The following is a 24,806-nucleotide window of genomic DNA, read 5'->3' as shown; positions in this document are numbered from 1 at the left end:
AAGTTGAGGCAAATTTTAATCTCATCACTATCCAACACCATTTATTATTATTATTTCTAATTTTCTTCACTTTCTCCCTCCTTATTTTTTGTTTTTTGAGAGAAATGATGGTTTTGGCAATTAACAAAGGATGATATTTGAGTGGGAAAATTTTCGAAGATGTGAAATTTCCCCAAGAGGGAGATTTAGGAAGATGCGAAATTTCCCCAAGAGGGTGATTTCAGAGAATGTGAAATTTCCTCAAGAGATGGTATCCTAATGCGAAATTTCCCCAAGAAGGTGATTTCAAAGGATGTGAAATTTCTTCAAGAGATAGTATCCTTCAAATTACCTCATTTGAATGTTCCTTGGTAATTCCTTGCCCATGGTGTTGGCCTCATGCCATAAATCCATCTTCTAATGCCTTAGAGGATGGCAAAAATTGGTAAACTCAATGTGGGGAAATGTAAAGATGCAAAAGTCCCCAAGAGGGAGATTTTGGAAGATATGGAATTTCCCCAAGAGAGAGATTTCAAAAAACATGAAATTTCCCCTGGAAGGAAAATCCTTTGGAAAAATTATCAAAATTTCGCCCATCATTCTAATGTTGCAATGCTCAATTTGCCACTGAATGAAGGCCTCCATCTTGAGATTTTTGGGAAAAATGAGGAGGTAGGAAAATTTAAGAAGATGCAAATTTCCCCAAGAGGGAGATTTGGAAGATGCGAAATTTCCTCAAGAGGGAAATATCGGAAGATGTGAAGAGGGAGATTTCGGAATATGTGAAATTTCCCGAAGAGATGGCTTCCTCACAAACTTCGCTGTAATTTTCAAACATGCAAACCCCTCTCTTCTAGACTAAAATTCCACTCTCTACTTGGATTTAGGTTATGAAAATTTCTCAAAATGGCACCAAAGTGCTTGCACAAACCTAAGACAAAAATTGCTTCGCAATGAGCTAAAATTGCTCAACTCACCCTGGACTTGGAGGCTTGAAAAAATGTTGCCAACTTAAACCATCTTAGACAAAGATTCTTACTTGCTAAAACTGAAAAAAGGGGTCCCCATTTGCAATGGGCCAATTGTGTGAAGACCACAACACTACCAACAAACTATTTTTCTCTTAACTGCCACAGTTGAAGAAATCATTAACATACCTGTCAGAGAACCAAATTAGTAAAAGCTAGGTTGAGATATGCTGATTACAGTGCATGGTCAGGAGTGTGGGCTTGACTTGAATATGATTTGAGAGAAAACAAGAAGTGGAGATTGTTGAACAACTCAGCAATTCTCAAATCTAGGAGATGAAAGAGTTTGTTATGGCAATTCTGTAACATCCTACCAAAGGAAAGTTATGACATTCCTTGCTAATGTATCTTACTATGGTATTTGCAAATTGCAATGATGGTAATACTAAGATCTGCATGGGAATTTGTATTGCGCTTGTGAATGTCCTAACTTATGTTTGAATAGGCAAAGCACAAGCCATCAAACTTCTATGCATCTATTATAGATTTCTTTTTCTTTTTGCATTAAACATTTTAATTGATAATCATGCGAGGATTTGACTTGTGAAAAATATTTTAGAGTAAATTATTTTCTAGGACTTTGCATTTGCGTTGGTTTCATCCTCTTAAAAAATAAGCAAATTCATTTTTCTCTTTAATTCTAGTCAACCTTAGATCATTCAGCAAGAGTCTTTCTGCTGAGGAAATTATTACATACAAGTAAAAGTAACTTTTGTGTGGTTTGAGCATTAAATTATGGTTAATGCAGTTGGGATAAAAACAAGTTAGAGCCAGATATCCTTAAATATAATTCTAAATATTTTTGGTGATATAGTTCAGTTATTACTTAAATGTTTTCTTTAGTGAAGGGTGAAGGAGAAACAGAGTTATATGAACACTGACTGTTGTCATCTTAAAGGGAGAGAAAGGCTTCAATAAAGCTCATCAACTCATGAAAAGAGCAGTATCAGTTCCAGGTGCAAGTGTTCACTGGTATGAAAAACCTGGTATGATAGAAATTGTGATATGCATTTCCTGGTTTTAATCTATCTTTCTTTTTCATTCCTAGATATGTTAGATTCCTTATGCTACATGCCTTATGTTTATTATGTTTCTATACTCATGACATTTATACTGAGGATTGTGCAGAAATGAGAAAGCAGCGAAAGATGGGCCATATCACTGTTGTAGGACCTTCAATGGATCTGGTTAGAGCAAGGATGAAGCTGATAGTAGATGGGGAAACTCAGGACAGGAGCTTTGGCTCTAGAAGTACACGATCTTCAGAAAATTCTTCAAAAGTTTCAGCTAAAGGTTTTGTGACAAGCTCTGAAAATGATAATTCAGGTTCTCTCTCTCTCTCACACACACACACAGACACACACACATGTTCATGTGCATGCATGCACTCTTTTTTCCCCCCTTCTGACAAACATGCTTGTGTGCATTCTCTTTCCTTATCTGTCACACACACACACTCAAATGTGAACCCCCCTCTCTCTCTCTCACACACACACACACACACACACACACACACACACTTTCACAGACATGGATGCTTGCACTCCTCTCTTTCAATGGTAGATTCATTGTTTGTAATCTTACTGTTTTGTGCTTATCCACTTCCTAGATGTTTGAGGTTAGCTGCAATACATCATTTACCAAATTCATGGAAGAATGTTTTCTTTGTAATTGTTTCCAAGCTAGATTTAATGCAAAAGTTGGAAGAGAAAAGTTCCCCAAGCATTTGGGAAAATTAATTGAATTCTACAAGGGAATACTCTAGAGACTCAATTATCCCCGCCAAGAGTTTACACAGAAGATCACATTATACATGAAAAAAAGGTACCATCTCTGTGAATTTTCCCATGGCACCAAACAAAATGAAGATGCAAATGACCAGCTTTGGAGTGAAAAGGAATTTTGATTTAGAAGATTCACATCACAAGACTTGGGAAGCAAATGCATCTTGTAATGTTGTGAGCATCAATGTTTGAGGGATTAGCTTATTAATTGAACCTCATAGGCTAGTATTTTGGATTAAAGGGTCTAGTTTGGGATGTTTGGATCCATTGATTCTAGAGTTGTTAGTGATGAGCTATTGATAGAAGCTGGAGCCTTTTACCATAACTACACAGTGAGCAGTGCTCATCACGTTTCTTTTGATTCGCACATGGAGGACTTGATGATGCGTTGGTGTGGATTGGCCCCAAGATTTTATACCATCCTCTTAGGATAGATATTCACCATCTTCAGTAGATGGAATCAATAGCTACAAGTTGGTCATAGAATTCCTGCAAAGTCAGCACATCCAAGGTAGTTTAACAGAAGATAGATTTCACAGCCATGGGGGCCTGATAGAATGTAGCATGGGATTGGTGTAGAAAATGATTTCAGATATTTTTACCTCCTTATGATGGATGTATGCGAGTTTCATTTATTCTAGTATCTAGGTAGTGGCAGGTTTAGCAATCTAGGTTGGATGGGTCCAATTGGATTGCTTCACCATTGTCAACATGGTGACATTGTGATCGGATTATTGCAATAGGAGTTAGATTATTCTTCTTAGCAGGCTTCTATTCAGTAATTGGGATCCACACATATTTTGTTGAACACTTTTTGGTGTATTTTTGGATCCTTCTCATGCATTAGGGTTCCAATCTGGGTTCGTTGGGGAGTAGTGCAGTGTGTACATGATGTGCTTATTGGCAATTTCACTTTTGATTCTCATGTGCATAAATTGTTTTAGATGCACTGTTTTAGTGCATAGAGATTGGATGAATAGGTTGTTCATTTCTTTGCAATTGTGGTTATGCTAGTGTTGCAACAATTGTGTTTCGTTGTGGTACCTTTCACAGTCTTCTTTTAGGCTGATAGTGTAGTTCCTTTGCAGTCGTGATTTCTTGGGGACAAACAATCTTAGGGTGGGCAGACTCTAATGTCGCCATTTTTGTGAGCACCAGATTTTGAGGGATTAGCCTATTATATGACCCTATATAGGTTAGTATGGTGAATTAGAGCATCCAATTTGGGATTTTTTGAGTTCTTCAAATCACAATTTATGATGTTTATCTCTCCAGGCTGTGACTATATTTTGAGGCTAGGCTATCCAGAGGTTTCTTGTTCTGTTTATTTATAGGAAGTCTATGGACATTAGAGAGGCCCTTACTATTTTTAGTAAGGTAGATAGATGTGTAGTGGATGCAGTGGTTGACTCCTTGGTTCAGACGACTTGTCAAAGTAATGAGTATTTAATGAGATTAATATTTTAATGGCCATCAGTGATGTTTAATTATTTGAGTTATATTATAAAGTTATAAATTGACTTTATAATAAAGTGGGGCCATCTTGAGGGTAATGAATAATTAATCCTCATTTAAAAAGTTTGTTTCATAAATGTTATAATATAAAGTCAACTTTGCATCAAAAGAAATGAGTTTGCCATTAATGAGACTTGTGGGAGAAGATTTATAGATTGAACTTCATGATATATTATAAAAGCCAAAGAGAAGAATGGATTGAGTATTCATGACTTGTGTATTTGCTTTGTTGGTGTGAAGAAGGAATTGAAACAAGGGTTTCATTTTATCAGCTTGAGGAATTGTAAGTTTATCATGTTATAGCACTTCAAATTGGTGCAAGATACCAGGGAATTGCACAAGAGCTTTGGCTTCATCTAGAGGCCAAGATTTATTTTGTTGTGTTGAGATTCATTACTAGTCTTATTGAATTCTAAAATTCTTGCAAAGGACAGAGGGCATTCAGTTGTTGCAGATTGCTGCCATATTATGGCTGTGCATTTGGAGTTTTTGATGGCCGTGGGTGAGAATGGAGAAAATTCTGTCATCTAGAGGTTGCGTTGTAGATACAAGGGGCAGTGTTTGACAATCATTGGGGTATGTTTTGCATTTGGTGTCTCCAAACATTGTATGCTAACTGTGGTGCCATCTTATGATCATAATTGAAGGACTGCTATTCATTATTGGATGACTACATTTTCATGTAATCAGTTACAGGTTTCCTTTACTATTTTTTAGTTAAATTCTTGTGCATTATATTTGTAATGGCGGAATACCACTTCCAAAGTGCAACTCTTCAGAAGGTCTTTCACTTCCTCAGTTATGCAATCTCTTGAGAGGTATCGTTCTCAAGGATTATGTTGAATATTTGTAGACCTGGATGGTGCCACAAATGCTCAAAGAGAATGGTAGTAGAATCATCAATTCCTGTCTGTCCAAATGAGAGGCCAAACCCTCTATTTATTTACTTTTCTAAGAAGTTACTAAGGACTTCTAGAAGCATCCTTTTCTAAGAAGTTACTAAGAACTTCTAGAAACATCCATTATAAAATTCCATTATTATGCACTTTATAATAAATAACTTTATAAAAAATTGCAACTCAACTTAGAATTATAACATGTAGGCCCCGTATAAAAATGCTGATAAAATATAAATAAAATAATATCTCCAAGAGCATAATGAGCCATCCAATCACCAAATAAATGCCAAAATGATTCTCTCATCAATCACATCTGCCTACAAGAGTCTGTAATAGGCAAATCCACGAACAATGCCATGTCGTACTAAAGAGGGGACATTACATACTTGATCCTCTAGCTTCATTCATTGAGACTCCAGGTACACTTGTTGCAGATACTACAACGGACATTCATGATAGTGTCATCACACCTGCCTTGGGGATTCCATTTTTGGATCCTCATACTTTTTCTTTTGGGCATCACCTAGGCCTTCCTGTTCCCCCTATCATTCAGAGGTTCCCTTGTTATGTGCCCTTGTTTCTTCCACATTGGAGTTTCATTGGTTCGATCATTTCTATAGGAGCTCCATCATTCTGGGGGGGCTGGTTGTACTTATGGTTTTGAGAGAGTCTCTTGAAATGTTTCCGGTGGAAGTTGTCCTTGGGGGTCTTGTTTAGGCCTGCCTTCCTTCATTTTTTCAGCATGTTTGTACTTACCTCTTTTTGGGGGAGGGTTTTTCCCATGAGGTTTTCCCTCTTTCCCCGTTTTTAGAGGTTGCATTTCTTTGCATTGTACATGGGTACCTAACATGGCCTTGTTGCCGGGACCTATTTTGCATTTTCTCTTAGTTTTGTGAGCTTAAGGCATTCCTCTAAGTTGCACTTTAGGGGGGGTGTTAGAGTAAATAATTAATTATTAATTATTTATTCTATTACTTAAGCTTACTTAGGTAAATGCATTTATTTAATATTTAGTAGTTAATAGTTGTAGTGATGAGTTGTTGACAACATGGGAGTTTGTTCCTTTCTAGCATGTTCCACCTTTTTGTGGAAAGTGTGCTTAGTTGTCAACTTTATCTTATACCACCTTCCAAGCTTGTTCTACAAGCTTCCTTGAAGCCTTTATAAGCGGTCTCTCTCTCATTGTAAATTTATCCATTCACATAGCAATTTCATTTTCCTATTGTGAAATATTTTCTCTTGCATTGTTTGCTTCAAGCTCTTGCTCCTTCGGTCTCTCTTCAGCAAGCTATTTGCATGCAAGTGATTTTGGCAAGCTGTGGAGTTGGATTTTATCAACTCCTACATCCGAGCTGTTTTGAATGTTTTCAGGAAGGCTTCCATTACAGAAGGAGATGAGATATAAATGTTTTGTGATTGAGAAACTAGAGTGTGATTGTTTTCGTATTTGCCTAGGGGAGTAGTCGGGAAGTTCTGAATAGTCTTACAAGTTACAAAGGGAACACTGAGATGTGTTGTTAGGCATTACAAATTCTTTGTGGAAGGGAAATAGTGGCTCGACTATTACCTTGAACGAGAAGCAATACAAAAAAAGTTGTAAGAATATTTATATGTGCTGGTAGCAGCATAAGTCCTGTCCTCACTTTGGTCAACATTCTGATCTAGCAGTATGTGCGTTTTTGTGGTATGGTGTTCCTGAATGCTGGTATGAGGAAACAATGGGTGTAAGAATCTCATCGACTCCCAGCCTAGTTATTTCATGTCATTCAGAAACAATAATTTTGCAAGCTGTCAGAATGAGTAATCTGTAGTATTTTGGTGTGAAGTTGCTCAAGGGAAGGAGCTGGATACTAAGCTATTAAACACATATTACTGTAGTCTTTGTCCCACGTGCGGTAGAGTTCATTTTGATTTCTGGGATTTATGTTTTCCATGGTGAATGAGTGTGAGAACCATAATTGTTGAATGCTATAACCATGAAGACCTGAAACTTGGTCATGGGCATAATGCATGTAGCATTGGTATCACTCCAAAGACAGTCGAAATACTCGAATCAATTTTTTAATAAAATCTATGGAATTTTTGTAGCAGGGGTGAAATGGTAAAGTTGAGAGGCATCTGTATTTGCTCAGGTTTCGGGTGCTACAGTTTAAGGTTAGGCATACTCATGTAGCTGGATACTGACATATATGTCTGCCAGTGATCAATTATCTCACAAAATTTCTGGAATTTGAAGCAAGGTCTTCCGTTTCATTCCTGTGACTGCCTGTTGTCAGCTAGATACGAGGAGCAGTATATTTTAGTAAAAAAAGATGCACTGTGATTCATAACTCCTGGAACAGATTCATAGTACAAGCCAGTGAAATGCCTGGGTAGTATATATTTAGCAGTTTGTGCATTTGGCATGAGACAAGAATACTTGTAGTAGTTCCATGACATTGACCAAATGTATAAAGACAAATGATTACCATCCCTTGCAGAGCAATTCTAAGTAGACTACAAATTATGGAAAAATCATTTGCAGTAACAACAATATTGTGAATTGGCAGTAAGCAACATTTTTTTTCAGTTGACATTGTCTGAAATGTAACAACCGGGAGCATAAGTGCATGATTGAAACGTGACATTGGTTGGTCAGAATTCATAGATTGAGAACAAGCTTGATAACCGGATTGATTCTCAAAGATAAGAAAAAACCAGTACTGGGCATAATATTTGCCATGGTATTTTATTTATGTAATGTCGATACGCTATTGTCATCTTAAGTATATATAGCAATGAGCGGTTAAATATTTGGCAGGACAGTGAGCTTAAATTCATAGTGGATGTTTAATGGAGGAAATGAACAATTTTGTGGCTAAATTATTAGCAGGTACTTAGAAGATTGCAGTTACTGTCAGAGGAGATTTTTTGCTGTGTCTCAGCTTCAGTAGTCATACTTTGGGTTCTTTCGAGAATGTCTGAATCACAGAGCATATGTTTTGTAGAAACTCCAGCATTAGATTATGAAACTGATTTGAAGACAAGAACTAGAAACCAGCACAACTGAAAAAGTATGACGATCATGTGAAGAAACCGATTTGAAAATATCATAGGTATATGAAACAGAAGCAAAATCGAAGACATATTTAAAGATGGCATCAAAAGAGAGTTTAGCTAGAGTGCTTTACGAAACGGGTAGCAAAATTGGGCTAGAATTTATAAATTGGAAAAAGGATTGTAGCTTATAGATCCAATTGGAAGAATGCTTAACCATTGTAGAGCAAATAACTTCTAATTTATTGTAGACAACTCTTGTTCCTACAGTGACATGATTGAATCAATACACGTGGCTGAGACACTTAGATGATGAAATAAAACTATTAGACCCTTCTGTCTAATGGAGGTCATAAATTTTAGCTCCGCAAGAACCTTATGAAGAAGTCACTATGAGGGAGGTAGTTCAGCTTATTGTTGATATTTTTCAACATCTTGTTGACAACAACAGTTGTCATTCACCAAGAAGGGGAGCCATTCTAAAATCATTTGCAGATATCAGGTTGTGTAATTTACTACTTGATTTGGGATTGTATGATTTAATATATACCTTGTTTCAAAATCTATTAGGCACTATCAAGGAAGATCACAATGTAGATGTTATTCCAGCCATGGAAAACATTATGGTTATGACAATTAATGAGAGTGGTGCTCATTTCCAGCCACTTCTATGAATGTTGTTATCAATTTCAAATAGAGAACAAGGGGCTTCAAAAGTTGCTTGTAAGTTGGTCAACAAGGTACTCAAACAATATGAGGTAAAAATTGAGAAGTATACACAACAGGCTAAAAAAAACCTAAGGGCAAGGGAATTATAGGTTGTATAATCTAAAAAATGAGTAAGAACCAAATGGGGAAGCGCGGGTTTGTTTTATTTGCAGGCGTATTTGGTCACTTGATCACACTTATGAGGAAATAAGAAAGAAGAGTCAACTCAAGAAGTGCAGATAAGCATTTATGAAGTTGAAGACTCGTTAGTTCAACTTTAACGTGATGAAGATCATGAGAGGGATCCTGCTATGGAAGATGGTAAGGTTTGTTCTAGCATCTTATTTAGTGAATTGGAAGTTGTCATTGACAAACGTTCTCATGAGAATGTCTATCTACATGATATGTTTAAGAATGAAAATGTAGCTCACCATGAGGATGGACTGTTTGAGAACAATGGCATAATAATTGATGAGACAACACAAATGACGATAGAGGGTAATGTTGAAAATGGTGCAGCTGAAAATGAATTTGGTATTCAAAATCTAAAGCAAGATGTTGCTATAGGGTCTAACTTGAAGGACCAATCAGAAATTCCAATTCAAGTTGATGATTTTGGAGTGTATAATTTGGAGGATAAGTTGAAAATATCAAATGATATGGTTATTGCATCCTTAGTGTACTTTGACATGACCACTAAAAACATTCAAGAAACCATGTGGGAAATTAAAGGTGTTGAAAAGGAGAAGGGAACAATAAATGGAATCAATAGTGCAGACCTTCACACTCTTAAGAAAGCATTGGAAAGAATGAATCGGATTACTTGAAGTTGATCAAAGACAGAGATATGGTTATCAAACATGCTGAAGATAAAGAAAGATAGATGAGTTGTGTCTCCCACTTAGTATGACACAATCCTCGCTACATCAGGCTGAAACTCAGATTTCTAGAACAACCACTCACCAAGATGATGGTCAAGAACCTAAGGCTAAGGAGTTCAAACAAATAATAGAAGGGATTCACACCCTTGATGAGAGTGAAGAAGAGCACAATATATAGTATATACACTTCACCTTATCTATATAAGGCTCATTATCTTGAAGAAAACTTTAAGGACCACCAAAAAGCAAACCACGAGAGCTCTGATTTTTATGAGAGTAGTTAAACATCTTCACATTGTCATGTGGATAGGGATAAATAAAGTGAAATTAATTCAGAGACTCCACTCGACGACGATCTCTTCATTGATTGAGATGAATTTAGTGATGATACTTTTGGTGAAGCGGAGAGCTCAAAGTTGTTCTTAGTGTCCCCTAAGGGTTTTTACATCTTACCTAGAGATTTATCACCAAGTTCTAATGATATAGCAGCTACCTACTTATTGATTGTTGATTTTTCTGCATACTCTAGTTATCAATGGCTACCTCGCTTGGACTATTAGTACATTTTCAGATTTGGCTTGGCCTACAGAGGTTAGTGAGTTGCATGTAGATGAGTAGGAACCACACATGTTATGATATATTACATATGGGATGTTTACCTTTCCAGTTTAGCGACATATTGGTGACAATGTTGACATTCTTGATGCTGACCCAAGTTATGACAATGACAACTGGAGTCATGATGAGTTGGTTTCCTTGCATAAGGGTAGTGTGTTGGGCATTGATTTATTCAATTTGCTGATTCAAGAGGTTGGATATTCATCAATTGTCTATTTCTACACCAAGGATCTAGTCGACAGCTTGGTTTGGGATCTAGGTGTTAACAGGATGTTATATTTTGAGGATTTTGTTGTAGTACTACACAGTTTGAGATTTGATGTAGTTATGGTTAAAGTCGTGCAACCTATAGATGCAATAGTACTTCATAGGTTGACATGGGATCCAAGGATCTAGCCAATGGATGAGTTGCATTTGGACGCCTTGCTTTTAATGTGACATGATGTGTTTTCAGATTGGACTACATAGTTACCTTCAAATTTATATGGGATCTTGGTACTAATTGCTTCAGGACAAGAAGTTTTGAGGGAGGACTGTAATGTCTCATTTTTGGGACATTAGGAACCCAAAGTTAAATTCATAAAATATTAAAGTTGGCTTATGAGAGTTTGAAGGAAAGTTATAAAAATGGGTCAATTTAATATTATAAGGGGGGTTAAAAGGTGACAAAAGAGGAAGATGACGAAAAACAGAGAAGTGGAAACTGAAGGGTCACATGTTGATGCACAAAAAGGAAGAGATTCTCGTTTTGGCATGCTTGGTTTATGATTTAGATTTCAGTTTCTCTCGTGGAGAGTCATTTGGAAAGCTTCAGCTTTCATCCAGCTTGAGGACAAAAACCCTCGTGTTGATAGACAGTGGACTCAACCCCATTGTCCGTGGAGACCTCACACCCAGGTGTCTCCCGTGTACTTATAGGTTCTTCCTTTGTTTTCCAATTCGACTATGTTTCTATATGTAAGATTGGACTTGATTGTTATTTCATTGTTGATGTATAATGCAATAACATATTTTTGAAGAATTTATATGGACTTGCTGATTATGATATTGTATTGTTGAAAAATCATAATGCAATAGAGATTTTGTACATGCATTTGTTGTTTAATTGTTAGTCAAGTTTGAAAGTTTATTGCATGCGCTATTTGTTTGCATTCTGAAAATTTATTTTGAGAAAAGTATTGGGACCATATTTGACTGGGATATTACAACAAACAACAATTGCAAAAAGAGAGGAGAGGGGAGAAGGGGGTGGTGAGGTGAGGTGGGGTGGGGGGAAAATGTTAGGGGCCCCCTTTTGCAATGGGATGATGGTGTGAAAACCTCATAACATATGTATATTTTATAACATATAATTTGATGCCTCAATGATTTATGAAAGTCTATAAATATTGAAACGACAAGCCACATTGCATGAGCCATAACTTGTTTATTGTCAACCTTTTACCAATCACAACCCTTCATGTTGCCTTTATATAATTGCCTATTTGAAAATTATTTTTGGTGATAATTTATAATCATGTGCACTTTCTCATATGTCTGTGAGAACTTGCATTTTAGTTTTTGATCAATAGTTACACATCACTTGAACTTCCCTATTGATTAATGATATTGTTCTCACTAGTTATTGTTCATTACCAAGAAGACATTACACAACACAAGCATAAACATGGCATGTCCAACATTCACATAGAGAAAAATCATTGAAATGCTGGGCTCTACGTAACATTGTGTTATTGTTCCGGTGCCAAAAGATTAAAAATTCTCGTCATTGTCACCTTTTTTGAGATTACATGAGAGTTTGGGAGATATCCGATTATCTCAAGAGTTGCGATATCCGGTTTTTCTAGTTGAACCTCCAAACATAAATAGGAGTGTATATTATTTGCAATAATGGTTCGACACTAACTAGTTTTGTTGATATTGGGACAATTCCATTTTAGGATCTTATCGGCTACTAGTGAAATTTGCTCAAATACAGGGGACTCTATTCTTCAGAGAGCACTAGATAGTATGTGGTTGATATAATGATTGTTTAAATATTTAGATTTACTATTTCAATTTTGCTTCTCTCAAAGACTTCACAAAATTGAGATACTTAATTGTCTTATAATCACAGTATATTTATTCTCATTTATCTATCTATTTTAATTTAATTATTATTATTTCTTATAAATACTATTTTAGAAAGGGGACATTACATCCCACTCTTACTCAAAATTGCTCTCAACCTATGCAAATATTTAGATACAAGTCTTCCAATGTGAATAGGTTTTGTTAGACAACTCTGAAATCATCTCATCTTGGATATTTGAATCCAATAAGCCAGATATATGAATTGCAAGTTTTTAATTTAAACAAGTCTTTGCTCTCTACTATGAGAGAAGGAACAAAGTCATAGCATAAATTATTTTTTAGAGTGACCCAACGCTTGCACAATAAAATATCTCATTTTATGATCTCAAGTATAAATTCATATCTTTTGATTTGTAATGTCCCCATTTTTTTGGCATCTCAGTGGAGTTCTTAGCCTTTACATTTTCTGAAGGTTAAGTGAAGAAATAAGGAGAAATTGATTAAATTAATTTCTTATAGTCATAAAATAAATTAAATTTAAAAGGTATTTTATATTTAATTAATTTAATTTTCTAGAAGCACAACTAATTATTGTATTGGAAAGGGGGAAGCTTCTAGAGAGTGCATTTTCTAGAAGTACAACTAATTATTGCCTTGGAAAGGGGGAAGTTTCTAGAGAGTGCAATTAAATAATATTTTATTTCCTTCTAGAAGGGTGAGGGAAAAGAATAAATAGAGGCAAAAACTTCATTGCTAGGCATTCGATTATTGTCAATTGCATTTGATATAAACTTGTGAGAAGAAACTAAGGGTTTTTAATTTTAGTTAGCCATTGGAGAGCGTCAATTCTTTAGTGTTGTAACCATTTGAGGTGGTGAAATATCCACTGAATTTGGCATTCAGGAGAGCTTCATTCTGGAATTCTATTTGTGTTTAAATTGGAGAATACATTTATTGTTGGCTGCTATAGTATGCGTGAACAATGCCGTGCTACAGTATTTATGCTTGATTCCGATTGCAACTTTCATCTCCATCCTTGGGCATCACTATTATCAGTTTCCTCTTGCAACTATTAGTAGTTAGCATTGTAATTTTTTTTGGCTATTGTAAGTGATAATTCAGAATCAGATTTGGCATTACTGTAGTCATTGTTGTAAGCCCATTTGTCTTGGCAAACTCATAGCGACATAGTACATGGGAATGAATTCGATAAAGGAGATATATGTTGCATACCATTTGTTTGACCAAATGTCCATCTAATAGCATATATGATCAGCATAATAGTTGTATGCCAATTGTTTGTCAAAATGTCGGTTGTAGGTATGCATTCCATATCTGGTTTCCATGTATATGCATTAAAAAAATTACCAAAAAGAACTGCACTTGCATATTAGTTCATTGTAAGAGGCATTGTAATATCATCTGCGAACATTCTAAATTTCTTATCATCATTCAAACTATATGAAACAATCTAAAAGACAAAAAAAAAAAACCAAAAAAGAGAAAGGCAGCATATAAGTGTTTGACAATATTCTTTGAGCTAAAATCAGTCAGTTTGGGCAACGGATATTACATTGGTAACAGAGCTAAATTTTTCCATCCTGAGGGTTTAGCAATCACATGTAGCCACCTAGGGTTGGCTCTCACAGATTTTACACTCATAGGCGAGCTTTGTTTGATAGGGTACAAGATTTTGACAGGCAGCCACACACCATGGGTGATAGGGAAGAGTGTAGCCTACCAAGAGACAATAGGAATGAGGATCAGAAAACAAGGGAATTTTTTAGAGCAGTGGTTATAGGACGAGTGGATGGCTCAGGCTTTGCAGGCACTTACCACCATGGTTGAGCGCATGAATCCATAGGATAGACGAAATCAAGAACAAGAGGATAATAGGAGTGCAGTGGGATCACCTAGAGCTCATAGAACCCTTTCCAGAAACAGACATGCCCACACGTCCTACCTTTGTTAGAGAGGAACCAATACAAGAGCCAACAGAGGAAGCTGAGGATGAGACATTTGTAGATATTCTTATGGCTGCTAATGATGAATGAGAATTATTAGCACTGCAGGTATGGGAGAGAATGACTTTTGAGAGGTTTGTGAACCAAAAAAGAGAACACCACCGTGTAGTCAGACAGAATAGGAGACTTTGTGGTGAGGATAATGAATTAAAGCGTGCTACAGGGAAGCTTTCCTCAAGTACATTTGAAGGGAGTTGCAGAATGACATCACAAGTTTGATACCTTCTTAGCACTGAGATCTATGACAGAAGTGGAGGCAATAAAATATGCCATGCTACATTTAGAGGGAGCTGGAATGATTGGTGGTACCATGGGATGGTTACCATTAAGCATAACCAAGTGACTTCATATCAAGACTTCGTGGACAAGTTGGTAGAGAGGTTTGATAAGAAGGATCTAGAAGTCTACTTTAGGGAGTTGGCATAGTTGAAACAGATAGGCGGATTGAAGTATTTCATTAGTGACTTTCAGAGGCTATCCGTTATGGTGCTAGATATATCAGATAGGGGATTGGTTGTTTTGTTCACAGAGGGATTATCCGTACTACTGAAGGGTTGGGTAAAAGCCTTTGATCCATTCAATTTGCAAGAAGTGATTAAGAAGGCTAGAAGTATGGAACAAGCAGCTCCAGTAAATAAATTTCAGTCAAAGCGTGTATCATCTAGCAAAGACAAACCATTCTTCAAAAAATCGGAGAGGAATGAAACAAAGGCTGAAAATAAAGATAAATCATTTGCTCCTTTGGATAGAGAGACATTGAATGATTTAAAGAAGAAAAAACTTTGTTTTTATTGTAAGGGACCCTATGACAAGAACCATGACTGTCCTTTGGGGTCAAAGGGGAAAGCAAACAGGGTTATGTGGGCTTATTATGAGGATTTTAATTTTGAAAATTCAGACCAGCAATTTGAAAATGAGGAATCAATTGAAGAAAAGGAAGGCACAGATGATATATGTGATGAGAAGACTAAGGGTAGACTTAAGGAGGCCCATCTCACTTGTGTACAACAAGAGGGATCATTCAGGATGGAGGGGTATTGGCTAGTGAGCGAGTTATTACTTTGCTTGATACAGGTGCTACTCACAATTTTATTGGTTCTAGATTGATTGAGAGGCATGGGTTACAGATAGAGCAATTTGAGGGTCTGAGAGTGAGGGTAGTTAATGGCCACATCCTCAAATGTGACAGGAAGATTACAAGTCTGCTTCTAAAGATCAATAACTTTGATTTCAAAGCAGATTTTTATGTTGTTAACATGGGTGATACAGATTTAGTTCTTGGCATGACTTGGTTACATGAGATAGGGGAGTTCACTCTCAATTTGAGAGATATGGAGATGAGGTTTTAGTTAGAAGGGAAGACCCATATACTTAAGGCCATTCATGATAGTGAGTTTTGGATGATGTCTTGCAGACGCTGGAGAGTTTGTTGAGATATGACCGGGTTGAGTAGGCAACCCGTAGCCCTTTAATGCCATCACAGGGGCAACAAAACTTAGAATATCATGCAGACATACAGGAACTGAGAATCAAGCAGTACAAGGTTTTCAGTGAAATACCACCAGGTAGACCTCTAGATAGAGGTATTGAGCATATTATTGAGTTAGAGGAGGGTGTTAAACCCATCATGATCACACCCTATAGGCATCCAAAGAGATTGAAGGATGAGATTGAGAAAACCATCAAAGAACTACTTGCTATGGGGCACATTAGACCAAGTAAGTCTCCTTTCGCTTCTTCTGTGGTTTTGGTGAAGAAGAAGGATGGTGCTCTTAGGTTGTGCATAGATTACATGGTCCTAAACTAAAAGACTATCAAAAAAAGGTATCCCATCCCACGGATTGATGAGTTATTAGATGAGTTACATGGAGCATGTTTCTTCTCCAAAATTGTTTTGAGATCAGGCTATCATGAGATTCGAATCAGAGAGCAGGATTTAGAGAAGATGACATTTAGATGTCATTGTGGCCATTTTGAGTTTGTAGTTATGCCATTTGGGCTAACTAATGCTCCAGCTACTTTTTAGTCCACAATGAACAGGGTTTTTCAGCAGCACTTGAGGAAATTTGTGTTAGTCTTTGATGACATCTTAGTGTATAGTAGGACATGGGATGAGCATGTGCGACACTTAGAAACTGTGTTGAGCATTCTGAGCAGGGAGTCCTTGTATGCAAAGGAGTCCAAATGTGATTTGGGATTATCAGAGTTATTATATCTGGGTCACATTATCAGTGCTCAGGGAGTACACATGGATCCTGAAAAGATTCATGCTATTATTGAGTGGCCTACTCTAGTAAACCTGACACAGTTGAGATGGTTTTTGGGGTTGTGTGGGTTCTACAGAAGATTTTTTAGTAGATATTCTAGGCATGCAGCACCCTTGACAGACTCGATGAGAAAGGGGGCTTTCTTATGGACTCTTGAGGCACAAGAGTGTTTTGATAACTTCAAGGAGTTGATGACTTCTTGTCCAGTGCTAGCATTACCAGATTTTATCAAACCTTTTGAGTTGCATTGTGATGCATTTGACGAAGGTGTTGGAGCAGTGCTTATGCAGGACAAGCATCTGATTACTTATGATAGTAGGAAGCTCAGGGGGCTTAGGAGGAGCTTCAACATTTATGATAAGGAAATGTTCACCATAATGCATGGTTTGGCCAAATTCAGGCAGTATTTAGTGGGTAGCAAATTCAACATAAAAACCTACCACAATAGCTTGAAACATTTCCTGGGGCAGTGAGATCTTAATGATAGGCAACAGAAATGGGTAAGTAAATTACAGGCATATGATTTTGATATTATCTATTTCAAGGGGACACGAATGTAGTAGCAGATGCCTTGTCACGAAGACCCCACTTGAGCTTGATGACTAATATATTAGAGGTTTGGAGACATTTGATCCTTGCAGAGTATGCAAAGGATACATGGGCATCAAGATTCATAGATGGATTGATCCAGAATAGTGATTTCACCCTTGTGAATGAGATCATCATTTACAAAGGGCGCATTTATTTGGTGCCAGGGTCAAAGGTGAAGAGGATGGTGTTGAGAGTTTATCATAACTCACCTATGGTAGGACATCCAGGTTTTTACAAACCTACCGACAGATTCGTGAGTGTTTTTCTTGGAAAGGGCTCAAAGATGAGGTGTTGCAATATGTTAGAGTGTCCTACTTGCCAACAAAATAAATGGGAACACTCTTATCCAACCGGCTTACTGAAGCCACTTCCGATTCCTGACAAGAAGTGAGAGTGTCTATCCATGGACTTCATCACAGGACTGCCGAGAGGCTATGGTAGAGATTGTATATATGTTGTTGTTGATCGGCTTACAAAGTTTGCCCACTTCTTCCCAATCAACACTACATACACTGCTACATAGGTGGCAGATTTATTCTTCAGAGAGGTATTTAGGTTGCATGGTTTACCTCGAAGCATTGTCAGCAATAGGGATAGCAGGTTTATGAGTCACTTTTGGTAGGATTTGTTCAGATTGTGCAGGACAAAACTCACTTCGAGTACTAGCTACCACTCCTAGACAGATGGTTAGACAGAGATAGTGAACAAATGGGTGGAGGGATACTTCAAGAATTACATAGCAAGACAACAAAAGACTTGGGTTAAGTGGATATATCTATGTGAATATTGTTATAATTCCACTTATCACATGTCTATCTAGATGTCACCATTCATGGCATTATATGGATATAAGGCACCCAGTTTCATGGATTTGTTGCTATCAGATAGTAGAGTGCCCAGTGCTGGAGACTTATTACAAGAGAGATAGGAAATTGTGAAGGCTCTTAAGGATAATATCACTAAGACACAAAATCAATAGAAGCAATATGCTGAACAGAGGACTAAGCGGACTTTTGAGGTAGGTGATATGGTATATTTGATGTTGTAGCCTTACCACCAGTCCACTCTCAAGAAGAGTGGTGCTGAAAAACTTAAGCCACGTTATTATGGGCCTTTTAGGGTGATTAGAAGAGTTGGAGAGGTGGCTTACAAGTTGGATTTGCCGAAAGAGAGCAGAGTCCATAATATTTTTCATGTGTCACGTCTCAAAAAGGCATTAGGACTCCAGATTGTTCCTTCTATAGTACTTCCACCCTTGGACGATGAGGGGAAATTGGTTTTAGTACTAGAGGCTATCATTGAGTTTAGGGAGAGGAATTTGAGGAGACGTACTATCAAGGAGTACTTGGTGAAGTGGAAGGACCTACCAGTACAGGATGCAACTTGGGAGAGTGAAGAAATTTTGCAGCATCTAGAGTTGAGATTGCTTGGGGACAAGCAATTTCAAGAGGGGCGGACTACAATGTCCCCATTTTTTAGCATCTCAGTGGAGTTCTTAGCCTTTACATTCTCCGAAGGCTAAGTGAAGAAATAAAGAGAATTGGATAAAATTAATCTCTTATAATGTCATTAAATAAATTAAAATTAAAATGTGACTTTATATTTAATTAATTTAATTTTCTAGAAGCACAACTAATTATTGTGTTGGAAAGGGGGAAGCTTCTAGAGAGTGCATTTTCTAGAAGTACAACTAATTATTGCCCTTGGAAAGAGGGAAGCTTCTAGGGAGTACAATTAAATAATATTTTATTTCCTACTAGAAGGGTGAGGGTAAAGAATAAATAGAGGTGAAAGCTTCATTGCTAGGCATCCGATTATTTTCAATTGCATTTGATATAAACTTGGGAGAAGAAACTAAGGGTTTCTGATTTCAGTTAGCCATTGGAAAGCGTCAATTCTTTAGTGTTGCAATCATTTGAGGTGGTGAAATATCCACTGAATTTGACATTCAGGAGAGCTTCATGCTGGAGTTTTATTTCTGCTTAAATTGGAGAATACATTTATTGTTGGTTGCTGCAGTACACCTGAACAGTGCTGCGCTACAGTACCTGCACTATAGTATTTATGATTGATTTCTGATTGCAACTTTCATCTCCATCCTTGGGGATCACTATTATCAGGTTCCTCTTGCAACTATTAGTAGCTAGCATTGTAATTTTTCTTACTGTTGTAAGTGATAAATCAGAATCAGATTTGGCATTATTATAGCCATTATTGTAAGCCCATTTGTCTTGGCAAACTCATAGCAACATTGTACATGTGAATGAATTCAATAAAGGAGATATATATTGCATACCATTTGTTTGATGAAATGTCCATCTAATAGCATATATGATCAGCATAATAGTTGTATGCCAATTGTTTGACAAAATGTCAGTTGGCGGGAAGCTTCTAGAGAGTGCAATTAAATAATATTTTATTTCCTTCTGGAAGGGTGATGGAAAAGAATAAATAGAGGCGAAAACTTCATTGCTAGGCATCCGATTATTGTCAATTGCATTTGATATAAACTTGGGAGAAGAACCTAAGTGTTTCTTATTTCAGTTAGCCATTGGAGAGCATCAATTCATCAGTGTTGCAACCATTTGAGGTGGTGAAATATCCATTGAATTTGGCATTCAAGAGAGTTTCATTCTGGAGTTCTATTTGTGCTTAAATTGGAGAATACATTTATTGTTGGCTGCTACAGTACACATGAATAGTGTTGCGCTACAGTACCTGCACTACAGTATTTATGCTTGATTCTGATTGCAACTTTCATCTCCATCTTTGGGCATCACTATTATCAGGTTACTTTTGCAACTATTAGTAGTTAGCATTGTAATTTTTTTTGCTGTGGTAAGTGATAATTCAAAATCAGATTTGACATTACTGTAGTCATTATTGTAAGCCCATTTGTCTTGCGAAGCTCATAGCAACATTGTACATGGGAATGAATTCAATAAAGGAGATATATGTTGCATACCATTTGTTTGACAAAATGTCCATCTAATAGCATATATGATTAACACAATAGTTGTATGCTAATTGTTTGTCAAAATGTCAGGTATGCATTCCATATCTAGTTTCCATGTATATGCATTAAGAAAATTCCAAAAAGAACAACACTTGCATATTAGTTCATTCTAAGAGGCATTGTAATATCGTTTGTGAACATTCTAAATTTCTTATCATCATTCAAACTATATCAAATAATTTAAAACACAAAAAAACTAGAAAAGAGAATGGCAGCATACAAGTGTTTGACAATATTCCTTGAGCTAAAATCAGTCAGTTTGGGGAAGGGATATTACATGATTCCCTCTAGTTAACCACACATGGGGCACATACTTCAAAATGCAAAGTATGCACATGATATATGAAGACATGAAGGATACATTAAGTGTACACATTAATGCACGAAGAAACAAAACTTACATGAAGCATACACATAATTCAAACATTATTAGGTTCCTTCTAATTGACTAGAATTGTTCATTAGTTCTTATATATTTGTAAGAATTTTCGTAAGGGCAAAATTCACCCAGGAACTAAGAACTCAAACACAAGCACACAGTAGACCAAAGAGAGAGTATGATCAAAATAACAATGTATTCAATAATTATCTCTTTAAGAGTACACTAGGAGTGCCTGAATATAAAGGCCTTAGGAGAGCTTCTAAAATGCATAGAAGTTAGCATCATGATGTGTCATACAACCAAACACATGTCCACCAGATATGGGTTATCCTCCATTAAGCACGGAAGTAAGTGTGGTGATGAGAGGATAAGCCTACAAGGGTGGGACACGCAAAACAGTGTTGTAGACACCATGTGCTCAAATAGAGTTGCGTACTCCTGTGTTGTCTACATGACAACTCAAAAGGTGTGCAAACTCCCAAGTGTCTCACAAATAAAAATAATAAAATAATGCAAAATAATAAACTAATGCATTAACCTAAGTATACTTAAGTAAGTGTAATAAGTAAATACTTATTTACACCAACACCCCCCCTTAAGTGCAACTTAGGGGAATGCCCTTAAGCTTAGGATCTAGGATGAAGATGCATAATGGGTCCGGGCTACTAGGCCATATTAGGTACCCATGTACATAATGAAAATGCAATCTCCCATAAAGTGGGGAAAGAGGGAAAACCTCATGGGAAAAACCCTCCCCCAAAAAGAGAGATAAAAATGGATGCATCGATGGATGGAGTATCAAGACCCCCCATGACGACATACATCCAATATATACAAAAGAGAATGAGAGAAGGAAGAGAGATAGAATAGGCTCCCCCCCAAAAGAAGAATGCCAATAGGTGCAAGCCGCTCCGATGAAGAAGCTGGTCCATGAATGCAAAATGGTGTTCCTCCCCTTAGGAAGAAACAAAAGCAAAGGTACACTGCTGAAGATGTATGCTAGCCCTGAAACCTACTCAAGTATCCCTGTACTGATACTGAAGTTCACCCCTTCCAACTGTGCTGAAAAGAATGAATGCAGATCTGGCAAGGATGTCTGTTGAACCTGTTCCACTGAACCATCTGTCTCCTCAATTGACAAAGAGACCTCCACTAATTGCTGTTCATAAGGATCCACAATCACACCAACCTGTGAAGATTGATCATGCAAAGAATGGACATGAGGGTCAGATTGAGCCCTTGCAACAATTGTAGAAGAACCATCATCAATTAGAAGAAGTAAGTCCTAAAGTCTGTCTCCCAAGTCAAGTGAAGCTGGAGCTGGAAGACGAGATGTACCATGCTGTGTTGGACCTTTCACTGTGGCAATATAAGGACGTGGACTGGATTGATGTGACCTCTCACTGCAACTGTCGATAGAACCCCACGTGTTTGAACCCGTTGAAGCACTATCGCTGGTGTCACTATCAGTTTCCACTGTGTATGATGTGCAGAGAGGAGTAGAGGACAAGCTGGGAGCACTTTCCTCAAAGTGAACATCCTTTTCCACAAAAATCTCATGAGTCTCTGGATCCATCAGTCTGTAAGCCTTCACATTGTCTTCATAACCGATAAAGGTACAAGGCCTAGGTGATGGTGCCTTGCAACTCCTGGAAGAAAGGTTTGCCCATGCTGGACAACCGAAGGCTCTAAGGCGACACACAACCTGTTTTCTGCCGCACCATGCCTCAAAAGGAGTCTTGCCATCTAAGGCTGGATGAGGAGACCTATTAAGTATGTGAGTAGCACTGCTAATGGCTTCAACTTCAAGTGTAGGATCGAGAGACTTGGCCTTTATCATGCAACTTGCCATGGTCTTGGGAGTCCTAATCCTCATAGCTGCAACATCTGTCTTGTGCAGACTGAATGCTGGTGAGTTCTGAAGATCAATCCCCCCAATTCTGCAAAAGTTCTTAAGTCTTCTGTCAACATATCTGTTCTCATTGTCCACCCTTAATACTTTGATGGCTTTCCTTGACTTGTGTTCAACATGAGCCTTGAAGTCTTGAAGCTTATGAACCACTTCATTCTTAGGATGAAGGAAGAAGACCCAAGTGAATCTCGAAAAGTCATCAACAAATGTGAGTATGTAGTGGCCTTGGCTGACTGAAGTCACTGCAAAGGGTCCTACTAATACCATGTGAACTAGCTGAAGAACAACTGGAGCTCGAGAAGACTTCCCTTTATCATACTTCTCCTTGAGATTCATATCCACTAAACAAGTTGAACACTCTCCCTTAGAAAAGTTGATATTAGGTAGACCTTTGACCATGTGTTTTGAGCAAAGTTGCTGAAGAGAGCGGAAGTCAGGGTGACCAAACCGCTCATGCCATAAGTTGTTTGAAATAGAGTGAGTTAACAAGGCTTGAGAAGGACTCTTAGGCACAAAGTGGGAGAAGGAGTATAACCTCTTGTCATCATTGACTTTCTCCACTGCTACCAATGAATCATCTTTTAAACTTCGCACCATCACTGAATCGGGAAGGAACTCAACCTTATGACCATCTCCAAGGTGAGTGATTTGGTAAACTGATAGGAGATTAGAGCTTAGATTTGGAACGTAGAGAACTTCTTTTATTCCTCATTTTCCATTTCTGCATGCCCTTTCCCTTCAACTTCCATCTTAGCATCATCTCCCACGAAGATGTGTGGTACCTTTGACTGCTTCAATGAAGAAAAGTCTTGCTTTGAAGAACCCATATGGTAAGAGGCACCTGAGTCAAGTATCCATTCCGAAGAAGAATTTGTGTTTGCCATAAGTGCTTGACCTTTACCTTTTGAAGAGGTAGGAGTAGAATCCTTGGAAGTACCTGGCACTTGAATCTTGTTCTTCTTGAGTAGATTTTCTAACTCATCGATTCTTTTTGTCTTGCAATGATGCTCGTCATGATTTGGCTTTTTGCAGTATGCACAAAAGAGTTTGTCCTTCTTTTCATTACTTCCTTTCTTGTTTGAAGAAGAACCGCCTTGTTGAGAGGAGTCATGTTGTGTCTCAGATTTTGTTTTTTGCTTCCACTGCTTCTTGTTGTTGTTGCTTTTTCCCCCTTGACTAGATTTGTGAGCATCACTAGCCACCAAGGCTTTGGTCTTACATAACTTGAGAAGTCCAAAATCCACCAAGTGAGATTGTTCAACAATCAACATGTCTGCAAATCCATCAAAGGAAGGCTTCTGGTAAGCCGATCCCATGGTTAACCTATGAGTATTAAAGCTTGAAACAAAGTTGGCATACTCAGAAGGTAGCCGCTTCAGGATGTGATGAATCAACCCATCATCCTTCATGGGATTTCCACAATCTTTTAGAAGTGCCCTATACTCATTGACTTTAATGATATAATCTTGAATTGTGTCATAATTCATAGGATCCAAGAGAAGTAGATCATCCTCAATCTGAAATCCCTTTTCTTCATCCACTTTACGATACAACTGTTCAAGTTTATCCCAAGCTTCCTTAGATTCTGAACAATTTTTAATGTGAAAGAGAAGATCCGCATGTACACAACTCCTAATTACACCTAAAGCCTGTTGGTCTTGTCTTTTCCATTCAATGAGTTCTTTAGCATTAGTAGGTTTGGTAATTGTACCATCTACATAAAGACTATATCCTTTTTCCATTAATCTACTCCATGCAATATCTCTCCATGTAGAATAGTTGTGTGACGTTAAAGGAGGACATTTAAAACCCATGATGCAGAAATGAAAAGAGCACAAGAGAGAGACACAAGAACACAGTGCACACCCTCCCTTTTCACTCAATCAAAAGACCCCCCCCAAAAGAGATGTTGTTGGCAATTTATAAGTAGTGTGTTTACAATGGGCCACTTGTCAAAATGAACAAAGTGGACTTTCTGATTTTGCTTTTACAATTGCCTTATAAGGCTGAAATTTGTCACTTAAGCACTGTAGCTTAGTTTTACAACAATTCTGAAAAAGAATCAAAGCTTTACAATGCCAAAGATGACCTAA

The 24,806-nt window shown here is 37.4% G+C and overlaps 1 protein-coding gene across 1 annotated transcript in view; it reads left to right on the top strand.

Annotated features, from left to right (window-relative positions):
• LOC149571571 (phosphoribosylaminoimidazole carboxylase, putative / AIR carboxylase) overlaps positions 1–24,806 on the top strand; it is a 216,522-nt gene that overhangs the window by 120,569 nt on the left and 71,147 nt on the right. Inside the window, exons 10-11 of the mRNA XM_089813080.1 lie at positions 1,906–1,993; positions 2,136–2,333. Of these exons, the coding sequence (XP_089669206.1) occupies positions 1,906–1,993; positions 2,136–2,333 (286 nt within the window). The remainder of the gene's footprint in view (positions 1–1,905; positions 1,994–2,135; positions 2,334–24,806) is intronic.

Source organism: Cupressus sempervirens, chromosome 2 (genome assembly GCF_028749045.1).
Source record: "Cupressus sempervirens isolate cs-2001-9-10 chromosome 2, ASM2874904v1, whole genome shotgun sequence".
Classification (NCBI taxonomy): Eukaryota; Viridiplantae; Streptophyta; class Pinopsida; order Cupressales; family Cupressaceae; genus Cupressus; species Cupressus sempervirens.
The sequence above is the reverse complement of the archived record's forward strand: the minus strand, read 5'-3'. Positions and strand labels throughout refer to the sequence as shown.